The sequence below is a fragment of the Otolemur garnettii genome, unplaced genomic scaffold (genome assembly GCF_000181295.1).
Source record: "Otolemur garnettii isolate 467f Iridium unplaced genomic scaffold, OtoGar3 scaffold00031, whole genome shotgun sequence".
Lineage (NCBI taxonomy): Eukaryota > Metazoa > Chordata > Mammalia > Primates > Galagidae > Otolemur > Otolemur garnettii.
This window is the reverse complement of record NW_003852426.1, coordinates 8,899,913-8,924,789: the sequence shown is the minus strand read 5'-3', so window position 1 is coordinate 8,924,789 and position 24,877 is coordinate 8,899,913. Positions and strand designations below refer to the sequence as shown.

General features: G+C 39.7%; 1 protein-coding gene across 1 annotated transcript in view; it reads right to left on the bottom strand.

Moving 5' to 3' along the window:
• The window catches only part of ZFAND3 (zinc finger AN1-type containing 3), a 376,393-nt gene that overhangs the window by 22,105 nt on the left and 329,411 nt on the right, over positions 1-24,877 (bottom strand). The window contains exon 5 of the mRNA XM_003789161.2: positions 10,265-10,432. Within this exon, the coding sequence (XP_003789209.1) occupies positions 10,265-10,432 (168 nt within the window). The remainder of the gene's footprint in view (positions 1-10,264; positions 10,433-24,877) is intronic.

Here is a 24,877-nt window from a genome sequence, read left to right as displayed (position 1 = left end):
GCTAAGGCGCCAGCCACATACACCTAAGGTGGCGGGTTTGAATCCCCAGCCCGGGCCCGCCAAACAACAATGATGGCCGCAACCAAAAAATGGCCAGGCATTGTGGCAGGCGCCTGTAGTCCCAGCTACTTGGGAGGCTGAGGCAGGAGCCTTGCTTGAGCCCAGGAGTTGGAGGTTGCTGTGAGCGTGATGCCATGGCACTCTACCCGGGGGATAGCTTGAGGCTCCGTCTCAAAAAATAAAAATAAATAAATAAAAATTAAAAATAAAAGATAATATGAAAACAATTGGCTATTTCTAAATGGCAGCAAGAAAGGAACTCTAAAAAAGATATTTTCAAAATTCCATTCACAAAATAATCAAACAACTAAAATACTTAGGAATAAATTTAACAAAACAAAACTTAAATAAGACCTAAATAGGGAAACATATCATATATATATATGTATGTTGAAATATTAAGATAACAATTTTACAAATCTTTTTGTAAAACGACATACATATTAAATGTGAACAGATTCTTCACAAAAGAAGATATATGACTGATCAAAAACATGGAAAAAATGTTCAACATCACCAGCCATTAGGGAAGTACAAATTAATATATCACATATATACCAGAATGCCTAAAGTAAAAAGCTGACGATATTAAATGTTGTCAAGGATATGGAGAAACTGAAACCTACAGCCCTGCTGATGGAAACATAAGCCACTTGGGAAAGATTTTAGCAGTTTCTTAAAATGTTACATGTACACATATCACCTATTCCACCCCTCTGTATCTACCCAAGAAAAATTAAAACACATGTCTACCCAAGACTTGTGCATGAATGTTTATAGCAAATCTTTTCATAATAGCCCTAAATTGGCAACACCAAATGTATGTCAGCTAATGAATGGATAAAGACATATGGTATGTACAACAGAACGCATCACAACTCAGCATTAAAGAAGAATGAACTACTGATCATAAGAGAGAGGACTCTCAAACACATGCTGTGTAGACGAAAGACTATATACTGCATGAATTCATTAATATTAAAATCCTAGAAAAGGCAAAACTGTAGCAATAGAAAGTAGACCAGTAGACAGAAAAAAGGTCATGAGGGTTTCTTTCTCGGACAATGGAAGTACTCTGAAATGGAATTTGGTGATTTTTACACAACTTTCATAAATTTACTAAAATTCATTGAACTGTAAAATGGGTGAATTTTGTGGTATTTCAATTATATCCCCAAAAACTTTTTTAAAAAACCTTGCTAAACAATTAACTAAAACTATTACTATTTACTACTGTAATGAAAATAAATTAATTTCCTTTTACAATAATCTATTTTTCTACCCATAGAAATTATTCTAAGAAGGGCAACTTACCCAAACGGCTTTGATAAAGTTATTATCGTGCTGTAAGTGCTACTTATTGGACTACAGAAGTAAAGGAATAGCTGCAAGTCTGTCATTAAGATGGAAATAATTTCGCTTCAGGGGAACAAATGTGTCCCAGCTCACCTGTGGGCAGGGTATGGGTGGGGATGTGCCCTGCACACTGTCTTTCAAGAGTTCAGTCTGTGATACTCCTTTGCTTAGAAAGGGAGTAGTTTAATGTTTCTGATTCTCTCTACAGCCCTGCTGAAAGATACACCATAGGTGGATCTCTGGGACGTGCTGCACTACAGGCTAAATATAGGGAGTTTGTGTTTAGGAAAAGGTTTGACTCTTTTTGTTCTAACAATTCAACTTGCAATTTACAGAGAGGCAACAGAGGGACTAATGTATTTGGTTTAGACTAGACCACCACTTACACATGAAAGATTAAATGGGGGAATATAGACAGCATACCTATATTTAGGTCAAAGTATAATAGTGAGAGCAGCAAAAGGGAGAAAATCTTGTCAGAATTTGCCTCTAGATTTCCAATTACCTGTAGCTTTCACACATTCAGTAACTCCCATCACGTGACTTTCATGTTTGTGTGTGCGTGCACTTGCACTTTGGGAGGGTGGACAGGATTTCGTCTTTTCCTAAGCCACAGTTAATATATACCCTAGTTGCTCTCAAAGGAGTAATGGAGAGGCTTTGGCCTTTCTGCTGTCAGACTTAATAAAAAAACAAGAGACACATCCATTTGAATGTTTATAGCAGCACAATTCACAATTGCAAAGATGTAGAAACAACCCAAGTGCCCACAAATACAAACTGCCAACCAGTGGATTAATAAAATGTGGTATACGTATACCATGGTGTACTACTCAGCCATAAAAAATATGGTGATCCTTAACCAGCAAGACTAGCCCACATCACAAAGTTCCAAAGCTGTAGATGCTACTAGCATGGGTGCAGAGAGAAGGGAACACTTATATACTGTTGGTGGGACTGCAAACTAGTACAGCTTTTTTGAAAAGAAGTATGGAGACTCCTCAAAGAGTTAAAAGTAGATCTTTCATTTGATCTGGGAATCAGGATCTAATCAGAAGAAAAAAATCATTCTATCAGAAGGAAATGTGCACTAGAATGTTTATAGCAGCTCAATTCACAATCGCAAAGATTGTTTGAATCAACTCAAATGCCTATCAAAGGATTAACAAACTGTGGCATATGGAATACTACTCAGCTGTAAAAGGTGGAAACTTCACATCTTTTGTATTTACTTGGATGGAGTTGAAGAACATTCTCCCTAGTAAAGCATCTCAAGAATGGAAAAGAAAGTATCCAATGAACTCAATACTAATTTGAGACTAGTAAATGAACAACTACAAGTTCACATGAGAGAAAATCACAATTAAACTCAAGAAAGGGGAGGGAGCTCAGTAAGTTCCCTCCTACTGGGTATAACATAAGGGTAATACGGCATACTTCCTGGGTGAAGGACTCAACTACAACTCATAAACAATGTAACCTAATTGTATGTACCCTTATATTAATCTAAAATAAATACTAAAACAATAACAACAAAAAAAGCTGATCTAGTATCTTTTGTAACAACTTGGATGGAACTAGAAACTAAGCAAAGTATTGCAAGAATGGAAAAACATTTGCATTTCTCTGATGATTAGGGAGGATGAGCATTTTTTCATGTATTTGTTAGCTATTAGTCTGTCTTCTCTTGAGAAAGTTCTATTCATTTCTCTTTGTTCCCCCAAGATATCACCTAACCCCAGTGAGAATGGTCCACATAACAAAGTCTCAAAGCTGCTGATGCTGGAATAGATGTGGAGAGAAGGGAACACTTTATACTGCTGGTGGAACTGCAAACTAATATAATCTTTTTAGAAGGAAGTATGGAGAATTCTCAAAGAACTCAAATTAGATCCCCTTTTGATCCTACAATCCAATTACTGGGCATCTACCATTAGAAATAAAATCATTTTATCATAAGGACACTTGCACTAGACTGTTTATCACTGCTCAATTTATAATTGCCAAATTGTGGAAACAATCTAAATGCCCACCAATCCAGGAATGGATTATTAACAAGCTGTGGTATAGGTATACCATGGAATACTATTTAGTCATTAAAAGAGATGGAGCCCTTACATCTTTTGTATTAACCTGGATGGAGATGGAACACATTCTTCTTAGTAAAGCATCACAAGAATGGAGAAGCAAGAATCCAATGTACTCAATTCTAATATGAAGGCAGCAGATGAGCTAATATGGGGGAGAGGGGTAGGGGCATAGAGGTGTGGGGAGAGGAGAGGAGGGAAGGAGTTGGTGGGGTCATAGTGTGGTGCGCCTCTTGGGGGCAGGACACAATTATAAGAGGGAATTTACCTAACAAATGCAATCAGTATAACCTAATTCTTTGTACCCTCAATGAATCCCAAATAATAAAAATAAAATAATAAAATTATAAACTCAAAAAAAAAAAAAGAGTGGAAAAACAAACACCACATGCACTCAATACTAAATTGGAACCAATTGATCAACATTTATGCACACATATGGAAGTAAAATTCAATGAAAATACAGCAGGTGGGAGGCGGGAGAGGGCATGGGTAAATTCACACCTAATGGGTATAGTGTACACTATCTGGGTAAGGGAGACCCTTATAACTTTGACTCAATTTGTACAAAGCAAACTATGTGACCAAAACTCATGTACCCTCATAATATTCTGAAATAAAGAAAAAAAAAATACCCAAACCAGGCGCTCCTAAAAGGCTGGGGTCTCCAGTAACTACATTCTCTTTATATTACAGAGGCTAGCGCATGGACTCTCTATTCAATGGTAGTAATGATAACACTTAACCAGCCAAGTAAGTTTGGGTGTGATATAAAGGATCTTACAGCTGAGATATCATAGCTGAGTTTTCTACTGGATCCAGGCTAGAACTCAGTACACAGAATAAGGTTTTTTGTAAGAATATATTGCATCATTTTCTTTCCGAGATATTCCTTTTCATTTAATCAGTTCACGTTCTTCTTTACAGCATTCCCCTAAAAAGATTTACCAGCCCCTTTGGCTTTTCTGCATGTTTAATTAAAACAAAAGAAGTCAGATTAGACCATATTGGCCATATTCAAAACCACTGATGACTTCTCACTATCAACCAACAACCAAACTCCTCAATTTGGAAGCTGGACTCCATCTCCTCCCATTCTAACAGTCTTTCCTTCCTCACTGGATTCCATGGCTCCATGTAGCTGCACAGAGGTACTCTCCAGAGCACCAGAAAAGATTCCCTCTTTCCCCATAACTGAATCCCAACGTCTTTGAAGTCTTAGTTATAGAAGTTGTCCAGAGTCTTTAAGCTGGAATTAACCTCACCCTCCTCCTATCACTCAACATACGGCTCGGACCTTGGTAAAACTCCTATGGTAGGCTGCCCTGGGTAGTAGTTGTTTTATTTGTCTGCCTTCCTTGCAGGCCAGCAAATCCCTACTTGAGTGTGTATTAAAATCATCTTGGGAAATCCTGGAGAAGTGACTGATTCCAGGATTGGGGAAAGGTAACTACAAGATGTATCTGAAACACATTTATATAAAAGAATCAGAAAATGCCCCCCACCCCAACAGATGGGGACCACATGTCATAGGAACACAAGAGCCAACTTAAAGGAACTTATACTGGTCAAATCTGGGACAATCTGAACGCCAAAATAATTAACTATAGTTGGCCCTCTGTATCCATGGGTTCCCTATCTATGGACTTAAATAACCATGGATCAAAAATATAGTTAGTCTTACAAAGGTTGTATCTACATGAACACAGACTTTTCCTTCTTGTCATTATTTCCTAAACAGTACAGTGTAACAATTGCATTTATACTGTATTAGGTATATCACTAATCTAGAGATGATATCAAGTATACCAGAGGATGTACAGAAGTTATACACAAATACCATATCAATTTATATCAAGGACTTGAGCATCCTTGGATTTTGGGAATCCTGGAACCAATTCCCCTCAGATACCAAGGGATGAGACAACTGTACGGTAATGAATCATAAGCCACTGAAAAAGGTAACAGTCCATGAGTCCATACCAATAATCGACAAATGGGGAAGAGGAGGCGACTTCACTTACAGAGGAACAGTAAATGGAGAAGGGGAGTACTAGAGTTGGCAAATCATCACAGTAAAGATGGGTTTAGGCAAGAATCATTAATAGATGCTGAATCTAGGGGAAATTTTTGATGAGGAACAGGGCATTTATGTGGTCTTAAAGTGTTTTCCTATTTAACAATAAAAGAAAAAGTTGTGTGTAAGATAGAGTGTTGTATTCTTTAAAAATATCAGTATGATAAAAAAAAAAAAGGCCATGAAAATATTCCAAATTAAGAATCCAAAGAGAAATGATAACTAAATGCAACACATGGTCATGAACTGAGTCCTATACTGGAAGGGTAAAATGCTTTTAAAAAGTACATTATTGGACCAACTGACAAGACTGGAATACACCTTATAGATTTGATAAAAGTGCTCTATCAGTTATCAATTTATTGAAAATGGTAACTGGTCTATGATTAAATAAAATACTACCCATAGTCTTAAGAAATGTTCACTGAAATTTAAAGGGGTTAAGGACCATGATGTTAGTAACTTACCCTCACATGACCCCCCCCCCAAAATATTTCCAAACAAAATGCTGAAAACAATATCTTGGGATCTTTTCTGACTTAATTGCTTAGAAAGGAGTCCAGATAATTTGACTCTGAAGATACAGTTCTCAGACCAGTAGTATCAACATCATTCAAGAACTTGTTCTATAGGCAGTCCCTGGGTTACAAACAAGATAGGTTCTATAGGTTTGTTCCTAAGTTGGGACAGGTACATTTAACTATTACCTGTAATAGCCTCCATTTGTAAGTATAAGTCTACATAAATTTGATGTTTGTAACTTGGGGACTATCTGTATTGAATCAAAACATACAAAAATTGGCTTGGTGGCCATAGCTCAGTGAGTAGGGTGTGGGCCACATACACCTGGGCTGGCAGGTTTGAGCCCAGTCAGGGCCTGCTAAACAACAATGACAACTGCAACCAAAAATTTGCCAGGAATTGTGGCAGATGCCTATAGTCCCAGCTATTCAGGAGGCTGAGGCAAGATAATCGCTTAAGCCCAAGAGTTTAAGGTTTCTGTGAGCTGTGATACCACTGCACTCTACCGAGAGTGACATAGTGAGACTCTGTCAAAAAAAAAAAAAAAAAAAGAAAAGAAAGAAAGAAAGAAAAGAAAAGAAAAGAAAAATTTAGTACGCTCTTAAGGCTGTTATTTAACAATTAACTCTGTGGCTCTGGCAAGCAATGCACCACAATTAAAAAGCCAAGCTGTGTATAATCATACAAAATTTGCTTAGAGAAGACAGCATTCCTGTGGCTGTGAGGTGGCTCAGATTTGATGAAGATGGGCAGATTTCAGAAGAGCATCCTCTAGGTGGCATTTCAGGAGACAAGACTCCTATAATGAGAATGAACTAATCAATTTGCCTACTGAGCAGAAAATGAAACAAATAAATCCATTTTTATGCAACCAACTGTTTTTTATCCTGAGAAGCTAAACTGTTGGAAGTACTCAAGGATATGGGATATCATCCCAGCCTTGCTGCCACGTGCCTTTTCTAATTGGTACCCTGAAAGATTTCACAGGAAAAGGGTGTAACTTTGGTATTGTTGATTTAAAGGTTATCTAGTTACAGTGAGACAGAGGAGAATTCCTCTTCAAAATCCACCTCCATATCGAAAGCCAACTGAGAGTACTGGTGCATTGGCAATTAATAATTCCTATCACCTCTAGCTGTTCCCTATGTGAGAAGGCTCAGAACTCGCCTTACAAATTGCTCTTTTGAAGATCAAAGGGAAGCTGAATGTGTCTGTGTGTGCTCTCGATGAGACTGTAATCTAATGGAATTTTTAGAGAAGGTTTCACTGGCAGTGTTTGGATGACAGCCCCAGGGTGGAGGATGCAGGGGAGCTTGGCCACTCTTCCCTTTGGAGCATCTTCCCTGCCTTTAATTGGCACCTCATTAGAAATTAATGAAAATGACATCCTCTGTTCTTCCTGCTCTAGGCATCGAATGCTACAAAAAGGCCCATCACAATTCATAACACATTCAATTTATATAGCAATGGCTCTTAAGCATTATTTATGAGATGTGAATTTCTTGTCAGCAGTTAATAACTGTACAGAATGGAAGGCAGTGGAAGAAAAGATTGTGAATATATAGAAAAAAAGACTTTTTGCAGTGAAGAGTGGTCTATTTGAGCTCAAACTACCTTTCTGAGCCTTCACTTTCAGTAGTAAATTACTGTGTTTTCTCCCTCTAAAACCTTTCAGAGCAGTTAAATGCCTCTCCAACACTCCATGCATCCTCAAGGAAATAACTGCACAACTCACCCTGTCCTAGAGAGATCCAAGCAGACAGGCAGGAGAACACAAGAGGTATTTGTCAAAGGCAGTCCCAGATTTTTTTAAAGGCATGTTCCCATTGCTGTCCTTCATCTTTTGAAGTATGGCAGTTGACTCAGTCATTTTTTGAGCACATAAGTGTAACGCTCTCAGTGGGCCAAATTGAACTCCTAGCCCTCTCTGAGAAGGCTACATCTGGAGGGACTGCAGAAAGCTCAGGGCTTTCTTCCCCAAAGAAAAGTCAAAACTCCCTATAAATAGACTCTCAGAATTTGGCACAAGCCAAGGGGGGCTACATGTTAGATTATTTAAAAAGAATGCACATCTGTGACAAAGCCAGTAGGCACTTAGCAATCTAGCCTCCTGCCCAGGAGGGTGAAGAGCAGAGTGAACTGATTTACCAGAGATTAGTCAAGTTTGCTTTACTTGGGAGAATATGAAGAGACCATCTAACACGCATTTCTGTGTTTTCTTCAGCTGGGTGCTAAGACCTTAGGAAATTAGATGGTTTACATCAAAACTAAAGGGTAAACTGGGAGACTTGGTTACAAGACCTTTGGATCTCAGCACTAAATTGTGAAATCTGACTGTATGCCTGACAAGGAGAAGAGGCATTAGCCGCTGCCAGGAGCAAGACAGCACATTTGACAGACCAATTGCTTGATCTGCTACACAGGATTCAGTTACTTTCAAGAAGAAAACAAGAATAGAAGGTGCAGGAAAATCCCACAGTTCTAATCTGGGAAGAACCAAAGGCCTATCTTATAAAAGCAGCAGCCAAAATGGCCAGGTGGGCTCACAACAACAGTGACGAAGTCAAGTGTTAAACACTCCCCCAATAGCTTTCGTGAAGACCAAAGCCAAGTGTTTCAAACGGAATCCACACTTCACAGAAGAAATCCCTTTATCAAAGGTCAGTCGCAGGGCTGCACTTGTGTATTTGGAGGGTCACGTGTGGCCTTGAGACCCAGAGTTTCCTTGGTTAACCACAGTATCCCTCCCTGCCCTATCTCACCAAGAATTTAAGATTACCTGGCAGTGTTAATCAGAACAGCCCAAGAATAAGTTAAGGTTCTGGATTTACACAAGCCATGGCACATGCATGAATACATCTAAAGTCAGAAAACTCTGCTGATGGCCTCTGCTCCCAACAGCATAACTAAAATGCCCTTAAAAAAAAAAATAAATAAAAACATCTCTAGTAACACCTGGATTCCCTGCACTAATACTTGTTTCTGCACTTGAATACACACTTATAATCTAATCTCGTGGAGAACCACTCACACCGGAGTGTGTAACAAACACGTATCTGGTCATGACAGGAAGAGGAGCTCCTACTTAGTTCCCAGCAGATGCCGGTACTTTCTCTCTTCCTTTTGATTTCCAACAGGGCAGGTGACTGAAGAATAGGAGCAACAAAAGTTGCCTTTTCAGAAGATAGAGAACTTCCAGCGACTGCTATTTTATTACTGCCGAGTGAACTATTTATTCCTGGCGGCCAGATAGTACTTGTAGGATATCTCTGGCTATCCTAGAAGTGAAAGGGAGCTTCTAAAGAGGACTTCTAAGGATGAAAGACAGGATTCTCAGAAGCTAAAGGAAGGTCTCAAAATCTGCTTAATGACTGCTGTGCTCCTCAGAACAACTTTACAATATTAGGTTTTAAAATTAGGAAATAAAACATGGACAGGAACATGATAAATCAGCCTAAAAATAATGCACCTATACAATTTTGTTCCTATGCTGTTATATGTGGTCAAGAAGAGAGAAAGCATTGGCCTAAGTTCTGTTCCACTGAAAGCAGGCATATATTTTTAAAAAGTACACCCACCACTGTGGGGCAATTCTAAGAAGTAGCATTACACTAGAGAATATGGAAGGCAAAGTTACTTTAACACTATTTCCAAGTATTAACAGACTAAATGAATTAGGTTCAAAGAAAATAATTTTCTAATCAAACCTTAATTTAAAAGAGATATAGAGAAAGAATATTCCATTTATCATGAATAGTAAAAAACTCATTCAAACTTACTATCTGAATTTTATGGTACATACGCCATAATTTTGCTAGTTTGGTTTCTTTCTAAAGTCATGAATGAGAAGGAACCAGAATAATAAGTGGTGGAAAAGTTGAAAGCAGCAAGCAGTGACAATGTTAACACTAAGGAAATATGTGTAAGAGGAGCTGGGGTGTTACTGTCTTTTTTGTATGTGTGAGAAGAAATGGAGGGTGTTCAGAAGCCAGAATCCTGTACTCCTGATTTCTCAACTTCAAACCTACAGCATGCAGTGCTATAGCAAACCTAGTCAGAATACTCAGGAGCTGAATAAAGAGCTTCAGCCACTTAATTTTCAAAGTGGCTGGGCCAGGGTAACAGGAACAGTCTCCATCAAGCCACTGGAGGAGATGCTTACCACAGCGACATGATCCCAATTCCTGCTGCACCAGCTCCAGTTTGGTTTGGCACTGGAAGCACCGACGTCGACTCTTCTGTTTAGATCGGCTGGTTTCCTCGGATCGTTCAGTATTCTCCAGTAGTCGTGGCCGTTTTACGGGTGAAGCCTCATTCTCAGACTGTGAATCTAACGAAAACAACACATTGGGAGATCAGGGTTAGTGTACCAATTTTGTACTGTCAGGCATTATTCTGACCAGGCTACTGCCTTTGTCCAGGAAGGAACTAGACCTATGTAAGCAAGGGAGGCCCTTCTGATTTGTTTGGTTTATATTACACAAACCATGACAGGCATCTACCTTTAGTGTTGACTTTTAAAAAGCAGGTCTTGAGCTGGATAGGAAGGTGGGGCTGGCTCAACCAAAAACAGTTCTAGGTTGTATTTAAAAATAGTTAAGTTTCCATGACTGTACCATTCCAGCTAGAAATGAGATCCTGTCTTTGATCTTACCCCTTCATTGGGCCCTATATATTTACTGCTTATGGTGGTTACTTACCTCTTCTTGGTTATTTGCTTGTCCTTAAGTAGACTATAATTCTTTAGAGAAGAAATCATATCTAATTCACCTTTATATCATAATGTTTTTATAACTCTTTGGTTTCTATAACCAAAGCCAGTGTTTGATGGTAAAATTATTTACATTTCTATTACTAAATACTCAAGAACCAGGTTTAAATATTGCAAATTTAGTCCGACTTTTCAGAGTGAAGGGTCCTGCTGCTTGTTCATGGGAAGCTGCCCCATGGCCTCCACTGTGGGGTGGTACAGAGGCAGCACCTAGTGCCACAATCCTTGCAAGTATGCCAAAATGACAGGAGATGCACTGTACAACAACTTGTCTTGTATAACTTCAAAAAAGCAAGGAAATGCAATAAAGTTCATGTCACAGACAGGGTGTAAATGACTCCTGTGTCTTCCAAAAAAGGGTAGCACTAAAGGGCTATAGCTATACTCCTGTGTTAGCTGCCACTGCATGCTGAAATTGTAACTCTTGCCAAGGTTCCAAAGTGATTTGTGCTAAATCACCTCTAGAAGGGATCCTCTTAAATGGCCTTCTTCAATGTAATCCAGATCCTACCACTTCTCACTCCTCTACCATCCCTATCCTGGTCTAAGCCATCACCATCTCATCTAGCCTATTACAAGAGCCTTTTAACTGGTCTCTCTGCACCACTTTGCCCTGTAGTCTATTCTCCAAATAGCAGCCAAGGTTCTATTAAAAATCAAGTTAGAATTACACTACTTCTGTAGTCAAAATCCTCTGACAGCTCCCTTTCTCAGAAGAGTCCAAACACTTACCTATGATTTCCAACCCTGTGAATGCTCTGCCCTCCCTTCATCTCCTACTGCTTTCTCCCTTGGCTGCATCTACACCACTCTCCTCATTATCTTCCACCTCTGGGCCTTTGTACACCTCCCTCTGTCTGGAACACTCTTCACCTACTATCTACATGGGATCTCATCTCTTTTTAAAAATCTACTCCAAGGTCACATTTTCAACAACACCTTCTTCCCTGATCATCCTATCTAGGGCGCCCAGTCCCCCATCCCTAGCGTGTCTCCTCCCTTTTCCTACTTTATATTTAACATGATCCCCAAGAAGAACACAAACCTCAGTAGGGCAGGGAATTTCATCAGTTTTTGTTCACTGACATGCCCTCCATGTCTATAGCTCAACAAATTTCTTAAATGAACAAATCCTAGGCAGTCCTGATTGAGAAGCCACAGCCTGCAGCATGTGTTTTAGTACAGGCTGTCCATGTGCCTTTCCCCAGCCTCCCTGCGTGTGAGGAAGATACGGCACTTTACCAACCATCACCCACCCACCTGGCCAGTGACGATGCTTTGCCCACAGTCCCCCAGCCCCACCATACTGCACGCTGGCATACAGAGGACCTGCACTATTCTTAGCAATTGTAAACTTCATTTTTCATCTCATTTAGTTCTTCCAGTCCTATGTGACATTTCCCCCCCAATACAAACCAACTAAATAAGGCCTTTGATAAAAACAGTTGAAGGCAAGTTCAGCCTATTTCCCAGCTCTGCTGAGCAAAGCTGTCCAGACCCAGTGAGTGTGGTGACTAAGGCAGCCACAGGCACAGCAGCCCCCTCTTCCCTTTTCTACCAGAGCACCAAGTAATAATCTAAATGTAAATCATTACAAAGCAGGCAGCCAACAGGAATTCACCTGTATGGGCCTCACTGCTCTCTGGGGGGTAGTCCTTTTACACAAACCAGCAATGGCACTATTTGTATTAATAACCCTATGTAGACATACTTTTTTTTTTTTATAAGAAGAGAAAATTTTAAGAAAAACCAAAACAACAGTAAAAGCTGATGCCTGTTCTGAGAAAAGGTCCTGAATTTGAAATATCCTTTAAAGAAGTTATGCCCCAGAAGTTATGCTAGGTGTCAACACAAGAAAAGGAGGTAATCATGGCCTTTTCATTATTAGCATGGTTAAAATCTGGAGGGCTTCGGCGTGATGCTAGCATACCTCTGACGTAAAACAGGATCACTCAGACTCTGAGCTTCTTTCATTCACCCTCTGACAGAGTGCGTGTCTGGAAATGCAAACTTCACATTCAAAGCTCTTTCCATATGAATCTGTCTCAAACTACCAAACATTCTATCTACCTGCCCCCACCTCCACTGCTAAAGCAAACCTTTGCTGCAAGGAGAAGAAAATTTAATTTTAGAGAGGCAATGAAGCTGCAAAAAAGAAAAGAAAAAAGAAGAATTTTGTGTAACAATGCTATCTATAAGCTATTTTCAAATAAGCAAGGGAGTAGTATGTGAAGAAATTATATTTTTTAATGTATGATTCTCATGATTGGGAAATATAATTCAAATTTACATTATCACAATTGATCATCACCAAATAACCCCCTTTGATGAAAGCCCCAGAAGAGACCTATCCAGCCCTGAACTCTTTTCCTCTTTATTCCCCATCTTATCTGACTAATAAGCATTCCATAACAACATTAAGGAATAAGGTTACACAGACCTGTGCTGGGATTTTCCTTTAGCCCTTCCACATTAATATAAAGACCACTGAGTTTTTGTTCTGGTAGGCTTGGCAGGGAATATTCCTGAGTAGCTAGTGGAGGTTTCTAATGCTGCTATAGGATCTGCCTGCACTGCACTGGCTATCCTAAAAGAACACCATTAAGCCCTAGTCAGTCCTCTGAAAGTTGAAATCCCAGCATCCATGCACAGAAAGTCGGAGCCACAAGAAGCAGTCCTACAAGATTCTAAATCCACATTGATGAAATGTCTAAAAGAATGGGGCATTTTTCAAAACTGAGTAACTATTCCTAAATACTAAGAGATCTACAAATTTTAAGCTCTAGAATATGCCCATTTACCCTTCCCTCTGATAGTCGATACCCTATCAGATGCTTTCTAATGCTCCCTTACACAAACAGGGAGGGGAAACAAGCTCCCCAAACTGCATACCACTCTCCACATGTTCCCATCCAGGAAGGTGACTGTGTTACGTATAATTTCTTAGAGGTGCAAACCATTCTTTGGCATTTTCTCACAAGTCAACTTATAAGTTTAATTAGAAGCCAATGAAATAAATAATGGCCTATAGGGTCAGCTGCAGCAGCACAAGAACGTTGCATATATTCTGCTAATTACCTAATGAAACTTTGTGCCACAGGGTAAGCTGCCTATATAAGAGATACAGATGTCCAGGGCAAGGATTCTAATTATATAATTATGAACTAAATAATTCAACAATTCATTTATAAGTTTTATGTCAATTAGAAAAAGTATATAAGAAAAAAAAATCCAAACATGGTTAAAGGAACCATTTATTGTCCATAGGAATAAATTAAACTTAGATTATTTATTTTTTGCTTACAAATACAATTCTTGTTACCTTTAAGCATTTTCAATTTCCTACACAATGACATAAAATGCCTAACAGTCTCCTTGCACATTCTGAACTAGGGAAGTAAGGGTTAAATGTGGAGAGAAAGGTGAACAGAAATAACTCCTTTTACATGCAGCTCTGTCACAAGAAGGAGGTCCTTGCAAGCAGCATGTTCATTAGCAGCGGGAGGAGCTGCAGTGGCAAAGCCAGAACCTGCTCCCACCCCAGGAGAGGACTTCTAATTAAGATCCTTCATAAAGGGCCAACAAAGCAGATTTTTTACAGTATGCCTTTTCTTAAGAACATAATCCAGTCTGGATACACCCAGGAGAACTGTCACACTCCCACGCCAGGTTCACAGCTCTTGGTACTCACCAGACCCCTCTTACTTTTTCTCTGCCAAACAACAGAATGAGAAAGATACCACACTGGATCTTCTAGTCAAAGGGAAGTCTGATCAAGAATCATAATACAGATTAAGCAAGAAAGAAGTATCTTAAGAAAAAGTATTTTTCCTATTAGCTTTCTTGGTTTGAAAGTAACCAATGCTTAATTTGCAACAGAGAAACAAATACTATATAGTTGCCCCCTCAGTATCATTCAGGACTGCACAGATACCAAAAGTCAGGGATTCTCAAATCCCTTATATATGGTAGTGTAGCATTTATCCTGTATATCCTAAACACATCGTCTTGTGCAGATGACCTTTGAACAATGTGGGAGTTGGGGGTGCTGACTACCTGCATAGTCAGAAATTCACATGTAACTTTTGACTTCCCCCAAACCAAACTCCTACTGTTGACTTGAAGCCTTAAGGGTAACATAAATAGCCAACTGACTATGTTTTGTATGTTATCTGTATTATATACTATATTCTTATAATAAAGTAAGCCACAGGAAAAAATATTAGGAAAATCACAAGGAAGAGAAAATATATTTACTATTCAGTAAGTAGATGATCATAAAGATCCTCATCTTTGTCCTCACTTTGAGCCGGCTGAGGAGGAGGAAGAAAAGGAGGGGCTGGCCTTGCTGTCTGACAGGTGGCAGAAGTGGAAGCACATCTCAATAAGTAGATGCACAGAGTTCAACCCATGTCGTCGGCTGTACTTTAAATCACTATAATATATTATACAAGTAAAGGCTATATAATTAGTTGTTTTACTGTTATTAATTAGGAGCAATGACAAGAAAGTCTGTACATGTTCAGTATAGATACAACCAGTCATCCTCCACCCCCCATTTTCAATCCACGGGCTGGGTGAATCCATGGATGTGGCACCAATAGATATGGAGGCTGACTATGTAGTGATTTTAAAAACATATCTTCTGAAGAGAGGAATTCTTCTAATTGTACTTTCCCAGCCAATCACAGAAAGTAGTGGTTAAGACTTTCAATTGGAAAGCTTGACAGGGGACAACAAACAGAGCTACTTCCTTTAAAATTCTATTTTGTCTCTGACAGAAATTCACATTTGTTCCTTACTGTCACTGTTCGTGTCTTTATTACTAGTGTTCTCTCCTGAAAATTTCCAAATAAATTGTGTCAGGCCTGTCAAAGTTGAATCCCAATCTCTCTCAATCTCTTGTCACTGGGCAGACGGCAGCCTGCACACACCCCGGTTGCTAACTATGACTGTGGCTTCTGGCATCTCAGGTGGGCTTGTCGACCGCTGTACAAGCCAAAACTCACAATATGAAGAAGTGAAGTGACAATGAAGAGAAGAAAGCCTTCTCTTATTCCCTTCACCAATACCTTCTCTTACGTCTATAAAAGAAAGATGAATCTGTTTAATCTCAGGCTCTGTGACAGCTTTTGAGGTACTCAATCAGTTTTTTCAGAACCTATCATAGTCTCTTGACAGACTGACATTTATGATCCCAACAGCCTGTGCAAACAGCAGTAAGAGCAATAATTAATGAACCCTCACACATCACTGCTGTCTCTCCTTCCACCATTTGAAAGGGGCTTAAGCTGTTAAAACCTCTGTCTGCAAAGAATTCCACATTCTCCCTGGAAAAACTGAAAAAAAAAAAGGCTTGGAAAAAAGCTATTTCACAGGTACCTCTCTCTGTGTTTCTCCTCATGCTTTGCTTTCAGAGTGTATGCAGGGATTAGATCCAATCCCTTGTGGCATTTTACTCTGCATGCCATGAAAAACTTTAGGAGAGAGAGAAAACTCTTGTTGCTCATTAAAAAAAAAATTTCCCTGCTTTGTTTAACCAGGGTTTTCCCTTCTTTTATTATCTTCCTAATGACCCTAGAATAATTTTGGATTAACATGCCTGTTGAAAAGCCATTCATTCCATGGAGAGAGAATGAGGTCAATAGGCTGATTATTAAAATTTTGCAGAGAATGCTGTACCTTATATGGGATGAATTTGGCTCAAAATATACCTGGGATGCCACGTCCTAGATTTTGGTGGTATGCACCATTTTATAAGTCAGTTGTTCACAAACTACTAGACAGTGTAATTCCTAAACACTAACCCTCTCCTCCTGCTGGGAAGAGGAGGAGATAGTGAGAGATCTGGAGTGGTCCATCAGTGGGGCTGTCTTATCTTGGAAGTCTTTGTCCTTCATGGTATGCTCGAAAAACTTAAGTATCACAAATCTTGTGACTAATCATTACCATCTAACTATCTGATTTTAGTCCTCAAGACATCAGTGCAAAAGCTGCTTCTAAGTGACTCTTTGGCCAGAAGATAGCATAAAGAGCTATTCAGGATCATAAGCACCCCCATTACTCAAAGGCAAGTTTTACTTCTAATTTGTTTTCTATTTTTTTTCTCAGTCTTTTGCCCAGGCTGGTCTCAAACTCCTCTTTCATTGGCCTCCCACAGTGCTGGAATTATATGTGTGAGCCATCAGTGCCTGGACTAAAGGCACATTTTAAAAAGACTGGGATTAGATATCTTACTTCCTCACAGCCCACTTTCCCCACCAATTCCTGGTGCAAAGGAACCTGTAAGCTTATTTTGGTAGTATGCACCTTAATAAATAACTGATTATGAATTAATCAAAAGATTAAGTAGGAGAAGCTAACAGGCCATGGGGGAAAATAGCTATTCATCAAATGAAACCATCTTAAATAAAAGTCATGGCACCAACCAGAGTCCAACAGTTATAAACAACAGGGTTTTTTCCTCCAACTTTCTCTTTCTAATTGGTATGCCTGCTACATGTATTTCCTTTCCTTGCCTGTTGTGCTGGCCAGGCTTTCTAGAACGATGCTGAATAAGAGTGTTGAAAAGAAGACATCCTTGTCTTGTTTCTTGTCTTAGGAGAAAAGTAGTCTTTCCCCAACCTTTTACTGTAAAAAATCTCAAATATACAGCAAAGTTGAAATAATAATACAGTAATCACCTGTGTACACTTCATTCAGATCAAACAACTGTTAACATTTTGCCATATTTCTTAAACTCTCCCTTCATATTTATACTTTTCTTTCCCTGAACCCTCTGAAAATAAGTTGTAAACATCAAAACACTCTGGAATATATACACACCTACTAATAAGGGCATATCTTTACACCGCAAAATAATCACACCTAACAATATTAAAAATAATGCCCCAGAATTATCTAATATTCAGATTATACTCAAATTATCCTCATTGTTCTTCAAGGCACGTCCAATCAAGTTTCATGGGTCTCATTCAGCTCTACTAAGTCTCTTTTAATCCTTAACAGTATATCGCTCAAACTATTTGCTCATTCATTCAAATTACACAGACTTTCTGAAAGGTTCTATGTAGAATATGTCACATTCTGGATTCCTTCCTTTTTTAATTTCCTTATTACATCATTTAAGGAAGATTTTTAATTGTATACCTCCTCTATTACATATTCAGAACCAGAAGCACAAAACCTCCAGCAGACACCTGACAAATCCACATGATTAAAGGACTGGCACAAGTAAAGGGAGGTACTATGGCCTTAGCCCTGTGTATGTTGTGGGGGGCAGAGATGGGGGGATGCTCCTCCTCCAACTGCCTCCAGAGGACCTCTGCCATATACAGAACATCAGGATATGGTTCATCTGTGCCTTGGCAAGGAGTGGGTGCTTAAGCAGACATGAGGAGATGAGCTAGGTGCTACTGTTTTCAACTGTGATTTGTTTTAATTTAATGGCATTCCTTGTGACTGAAAATCACCTCAGAAGGCCACACAAATCATTCTTCCAATTATCTCCTTTCCAATGACCTCCTGACCTTCTTCTGATTGCCCTTCCCTCCCTACTGACTGTACATTGTTAGTAGTTGCTCTAATACATCTTTTCACAGCAGCATCACTCCACTTTCCAAAATTCTTCCTTATTTTAAACCTAAGGAAAAATTTCACCAGATTAAAAAGTGAAAGCTGAGGAAGGTACATTTGTTAAAAAATAAAAATACCCATAATCTTATTTAGTGTAATAATATTCCCAGTTTATTTAATCTGTTTAATTTGGTGGTTCTCAACCTGTGGGTTGTGACCCACAGGAACTGTATTAAAGGGCCATGGCATTAAGAAGGTTGAGAACCACTGGTTTAATTAACAGAGGCCTCTAGATAAATGACCACTTTCTTCAGGACCATGGCAAGTCAGTATGTCTCAGCACCTACTGTATGTCAAGGACTGGGCTTTCAATTGGTAAATCATGAGAGTATGGCAAAGATCTCTCCCTTTAAGGAGGTCACAATACAAAAGCAGAGATGTATAAACAAATAAAACTAGAGTATAGCAAATGGTGTATTAATATATGGATGGAGTGCTCTGAACACAAAAAGGGAAAGTAATAAACTCTAGGGGGAGTGACGACTAAGAAGTACATGAGTGAAAGGTCAGGAAAGGTATCACCTAAATTTAAGAACTGTGTTGTATGTATGTAGATAGATGATTTCCAGATCATACTTGTCATCCTTGCATTCTTTTCTGTTAGGCCTGCCTTTCAGAGTATCATTTGTATGTAAGTTGCCACTCATCTACTTTCCTCTCTTTACCAAAAACCATCAACTGAATAGACCATTTCAGTTTGGGGAGGAAAGGTACTTGAAGAGCACCAGTTTGGTGGCTTTTTTTTTTTTTTTTTTTGAGACAGAACCTCAAGCTGTCCCCCTGGGTAGAGTGCCATGGCATCCCGCTCACAGCAACCTCCAACTCCTGGGCTCAAGCGAGTCTCCTGCCTCCGCCTCCCAAGTAGCTGGGACCACAGGCGCCCGCCACAACGCCGGCTATTTTTTGGTTGCAGCCGTCATTGTTGTTTGGCAGGTCCGGGCTGGGGATTTGAACCCGCCACCTTAGGTGTAGGTGGCTGGCGCCTTAACCGGTTGAGCTATAGGCGCCGAGCCAGTTTGGAGGCTTTTTAGGGAAATAAAGCTGTTGTTTATCTTTCCCCTCTCTTTGACCCCAACTAGTTCAATTTTTCCCTGGGGTTCATGTACATCTCCCTAAGATATCAATGGTCAGCTCACAGTTTTCCTTCCATCATGTTTATTTTCCTTCCTTCATATTAGTATTCAGATACACACATGGCTTTTACTGTCATTTTTTCTCTATCAGGAATCTTCAAGCCCATTTTCTTTTTCTTATTAAAAGTTTTGAGATAACCATAGATTCACATGTTGTTATAAGATATAACACAAAGAGATCCCATTTACCTTTCACCCAGTTTCCCCAATGGTTACATCTCACAGAACTCTAGGATAGCACCCCAGCCAGGATACTGATACAGATACCGCCGAGACATGCAACGTTTCACCCAGTTTCCCCAATGGTTACATCTCACAGAACTCTAGGATAGCACCCCAGCCAGGATATTGATACAGATACCGCCGAGACATGCAACGTTTCCAGCACCACAGCAATCCCTCCTACTGCCCTTTCATAGCCATCCCTACTTCTCTCCCTTCCCCCATGGTCCTTAGAACCCCAGATCTATGCTCCGTTTCTATAATTTTGTCATTCCAAGAATGTCGTCCAGATGGACATACAAATGGAATCATACGGTGTATAACCTTGTGTCCAAGCTCATTTGTAAGGTCATTCATCATCAGAAGTGGATATGACAAAAGACATTCCTTAAGTTAAGCTTCCACAATAATTGCAATAATAAAACACTAACACAAAGCACACATTCTGTACCAGTATTTCCTAAATGCTTCTACATATACTGAGTCATTTTTGATTTTATAATAATGCTGTGAGGTAGGTACTATTATTGCTTGCATTTCACAGGTAAGGAAACTGAGGCACAGGTTAAGCAAACTATCCAAGGTTACAGAAAGAGTAAGTAGAAGAGTTGTAATCTGAACACAGGCAGCCTAGACCGGAGTCTTTCCTTTTATCCACTGTATTATTAGATCTCCAATAGCTGTCACATTTTAAAATTTTGCTTCTGCTCTCCCATGAGAGTACCTTACTATGAGATAAGTTTGTACAACTTTCTATGTATACAAAGACCCAGCTGTCTCTGGGATGAGGGTGGGGAACAGATCCTGGGCCAAAGAGGGAAATGAGAACAAGCCCCTCTCTCCATTCCACACAGAATCCTCTTCTCCAAATATGATTGTTGTTTCTCGAGGCTATATCTCTGTTGAATAATACTACTTGCCCTGTTCTCTTAGAAAGGGATTTATAAGACTTAATTTCTTGTACCATTTTCTTTCCACTCCAGCTAACTCTGGATTTCCATGGATTGTAGTCATAGTATTTAATTCATTTTAAAGCAGGTTTATTCTTTCTTTGTTGATGTGCTTTGCTCCATCTGTCATACTTTGGGTCTAATACTGGATGTAGACATGCACATGTTATTTTTTAAATATACATCCACAAAAGTTTCTTTACTATTAGAATGACACAAAAAAGATTTTTCCAACAGCACAGGAAAAGCCAGATATTTCCATTGGAAAATTTATTTCTTTTAATAACCAGATAAAGCAAAACATGTCTTCTTGGCTTTATATAGGCCCCACAGGCAGAAGTTAAAGCTCTTTACTAAAAAGACACAGACAAGAGTATATGCGACCTGGTATATGAGCTGTAGGAGGTTATGAGGGTGGTTAAGAAGAGGACGATGCTGGATTCATTTACAAAACTGCAGCTACTATCCCAGTTTGTGAAGTGCTATTCCCACTACACTAATTAATAAAAGCGCATCACAGCTGTAGAGAGGTGGTTAGTCAGAACAACCTTCCAGGCCAGTGATACAGTAGTCATTCTGTGTGGTTAATATGTGGTCTAACACCACTTTTCTTTTCTTTTGAGACAGAGCCTCAAGCTGTCCCCCTGGGTACAGTGCCGTGGCCTCACAGCAACCTCCAACTCCTGGGCTCAAGCGAGTCTCCTGCCTCAGCCTCCCAAGTAGCTGGGACCACAGGCACCCGCGACAATGCCTGGCTATTTTTTTTTTTTTGGTTGCAGCTATTATTGTTGTTTGGTGGGTCTGGGCTAGATTCGAACCCGCCACCTTAGGTCTATATGGCTGGCGCCTTAGCCACTTGAGCCATAGGCGCTGAGCCAACACCACTTTTTTCTTTTAGCTTATACATTAGCAAGCCATCTCCTACCTGCTCAACTAAACCATATCACTTTTTTCAACAGGTGTTTCAGTTCTCACTGCAACTGATAAATTATCCTCAATAGGTAACTTTTCCTTTTTATGACATGGATTTTTTTTTCCTCGAGACGGCGTCTCACTTATCACCCTCGGTATAGTGCTGTGGCGTCACAGCTCACAGCAACCTCCAACTCCTGGGCTTAGGTGATTCTCTTGCCTCAGCCTCCTGAGTAGCTGGGACTACAGGCACCCACCACAATCCCTGGCTATTTTTTTGTTGCAGTTTGGCTGGGGCCAGGTTTGAACCTACCACTCTCAGCATATGGGGCCAGCGCCCCACTCACTGAGCCACAGGCGCTGCCTTATGACACGAATTTTTTTAAGAGTTCAATAACATTACAATGCATTGATTTTTAAAAATATTACATTTATAGCATCAGTAGAGTACAGAATAAGGTAACACTACTAAGCCAAGACAAAACAGAGAAGCATGATTTAGAAACCTTAAGAAAGACCTACTTTTCAAAGTCCATATGCCAAAATCCTCTAGCTTCTGCCCCATGACCACAATCAGTTTACGATCATAAGAGTTCAAAAACTCTTACACAAGACTGGTTTTGAACTTCTGTTCTACTATCTTTTCTAGTACTGCCAAAAAAGTCAGATCAACCAAGATGTATCCTATGCAAAGAAAGAGAAATTTGAAAGGTCTATCAAATAGCTATATATCCATATTTATTTTTATATACAGGTCTTCACTTAATGTCATCGATAGGTTCTCAGAAACTGTGACTTTAAGGGAAACATACAGTGGGTCCTTGATTAAAGTTTTGTTCTAAAGCTGATGATAAAAGAAAATTGGTTTTTGTCATACATCGTTTCACTTCAAGTCATGGTGTCCAAAAGCCTACGGATGACCTTCAGTGAGGACTTCGTATAAACTGCATACGATATGGGCAAGACTATTTTCATTTTCTTACAACACTCATCTAGAAGTCAAACTTCCTAAAAATATGAAGTTTTCCATGTACTCTGTGTCTGCAGTTACACACATACAAGGCTCAGATGTTTTCAAATTACGCCTTATAAAATTATGCAATGTTTTGAGCAACTGGGTAGTACCCGCTACTATGGCTACTTCCCCTTACAACTGACTTATATTTGAATAGACCTGAAGGGAAATGACAGGCCAGAAGTCTTCTAATAATGTTTCCCAGTATCTTGGTTTCCAAAACATGGGGGACTTGCCCAGGGGTTAACTTGATCTGGTCCTTGGTCCTTTGCCAGGAACACTAAAACTGCTGTCCTTTATGGAGAAGCAGTAAGTATGAGGTAGAGAGATGAATAAAGATGAAGATACTAATTCAAATAAACTTTCTGAATTTTTATTAAAAACATATATACAAACAGCCAAATATTCTCATGCAAATCATCTCACCCCTATGTAGTTTAACTGTCTTCTACAGTGTATGTTTTTAATCTTCCAATTGTTTTGCCTGTCTAATCTATAATGAAAGCTTCTAGGACTGGGGCAGAATCAACTACGTATGTTTAGTGCTTCACTGCGGTGCTCAACAAGATGATGGTGATGACTGGAGGATAAGGAAGATGATGACGATGAGGAGGAGGTAGAAGAGGAAGAAGAGGAAGACGGAAGACGATCTCTATAATTGGACAAGTTTCCAAAGGTGATAATCTTACAATAAGAGAATGTCATCTTGTGGGATGTGCTCCAGGTTAACGTACAGGAAAAATGTTTCAACATTTTATATTTGGCTTTAAAAAAAAATCAGCTTGAATGCTTAACTGAGTAGATGCTAAAATTAAACAGCTGATTTGTTGTGTTTTTTTTTTTTGAGACGGAGCCTCAAGCTGTCCCCCTGGGTAGAGTGCCGTGGCATCCCGCTCACAGCAACCTCCAACTCCTGGGCTCAAGCGAGTCTCCTGCCTCAGCCTCCCAAGTAGCTGGGACTACAGGCACCTGCCACAACGCCTGGCCATTTTTTGGTTGCAGCCATCATTGTTGTTTGGCGGGCCCGGGCTGGGGATTCAAACCCGCCACCTTAGGTGTATGTGGCTGGCGCCTTAGCCACTTGAGCCACAGGCGCTGAGCCAGCTGATTTGTTTTTAAGCTATTTTTGTTTATAATTTAGCATCAGCTTAATTCAGTTTCTCTCCCAACCTATCATTTAGTTTCTTTTACCCAAAATCTCGTCTTTTGACTCATTACTCTCAAGGAAAATCCTTAAGCTTATAAATAAATTACTTCTGTGCCTCATCTGAACTCCTTCTGTTATGAGACTAAATGAAACTAAAGTTAGACGTCTTCTAGTATATTTAACAGAATGCCCAGAGAAAGACTAGTGCTATTCTTCCCCCGAATGAGTATCCCAGGTGTTCTTTAGGAGTATCAGTGATGATGCACGCGTAAGAGAGTGAGTAAAGGGTAGAGAAGTGCTGAAGAAAGGTGTCTTAGGAAAAGGATTTATGGCCAGGTATGGTAGCTCATGCCTGCCTGTAACCCTAGCACTCTGGAAGGCTGAGGCAGGAGGACTGCCTGAGCTCAAGAATTCAAGACCACCTGAGCAAGAGCAAGACCTCATCTCTAAAAATAGCCGGGCATTGTGGTGGGGCCCATGTAGTCCCAGTTACTTGGGAGGCTGAGGCAAGAGAATCTCTTGAACACAAAAGTTTGAGGTTGCTGTGAACTACGATGCCATGGTACTCCTCATCCCCAGAGCAACTAAGTAAAACTCTGTCTCAAAAAACAAAAACAAAAACCGAAAAAAGGAAGAAAAGAAAAGAAAATGATTTATAAAGGAAAGAAAAGTAACTTCATTTGTAAATTGAGCTGCTGGAAAATCAGAGGTAAGAAATTCTGCATAAAAATTATTATCATGAAAACTGTCTTTAGTCTATATTTGAACCACGAAAAGAGAAAGCGCCTAACATATTAACCTCAATTCAATCACTGTAGCTCAACTCTCTTTGCTGAAATAACTATGTTATCAAGATGTCCTGGCTCGGTACCTGTGGCTCAACCGGCTAAGGTACCAGCCACATACACCTGAGCTGGCAGGTTCGAATCCAGCCCGGACCCGCCAAACAACAATGATGGCTGCAACCAAAAAATAGCCAGGCATTGTGGC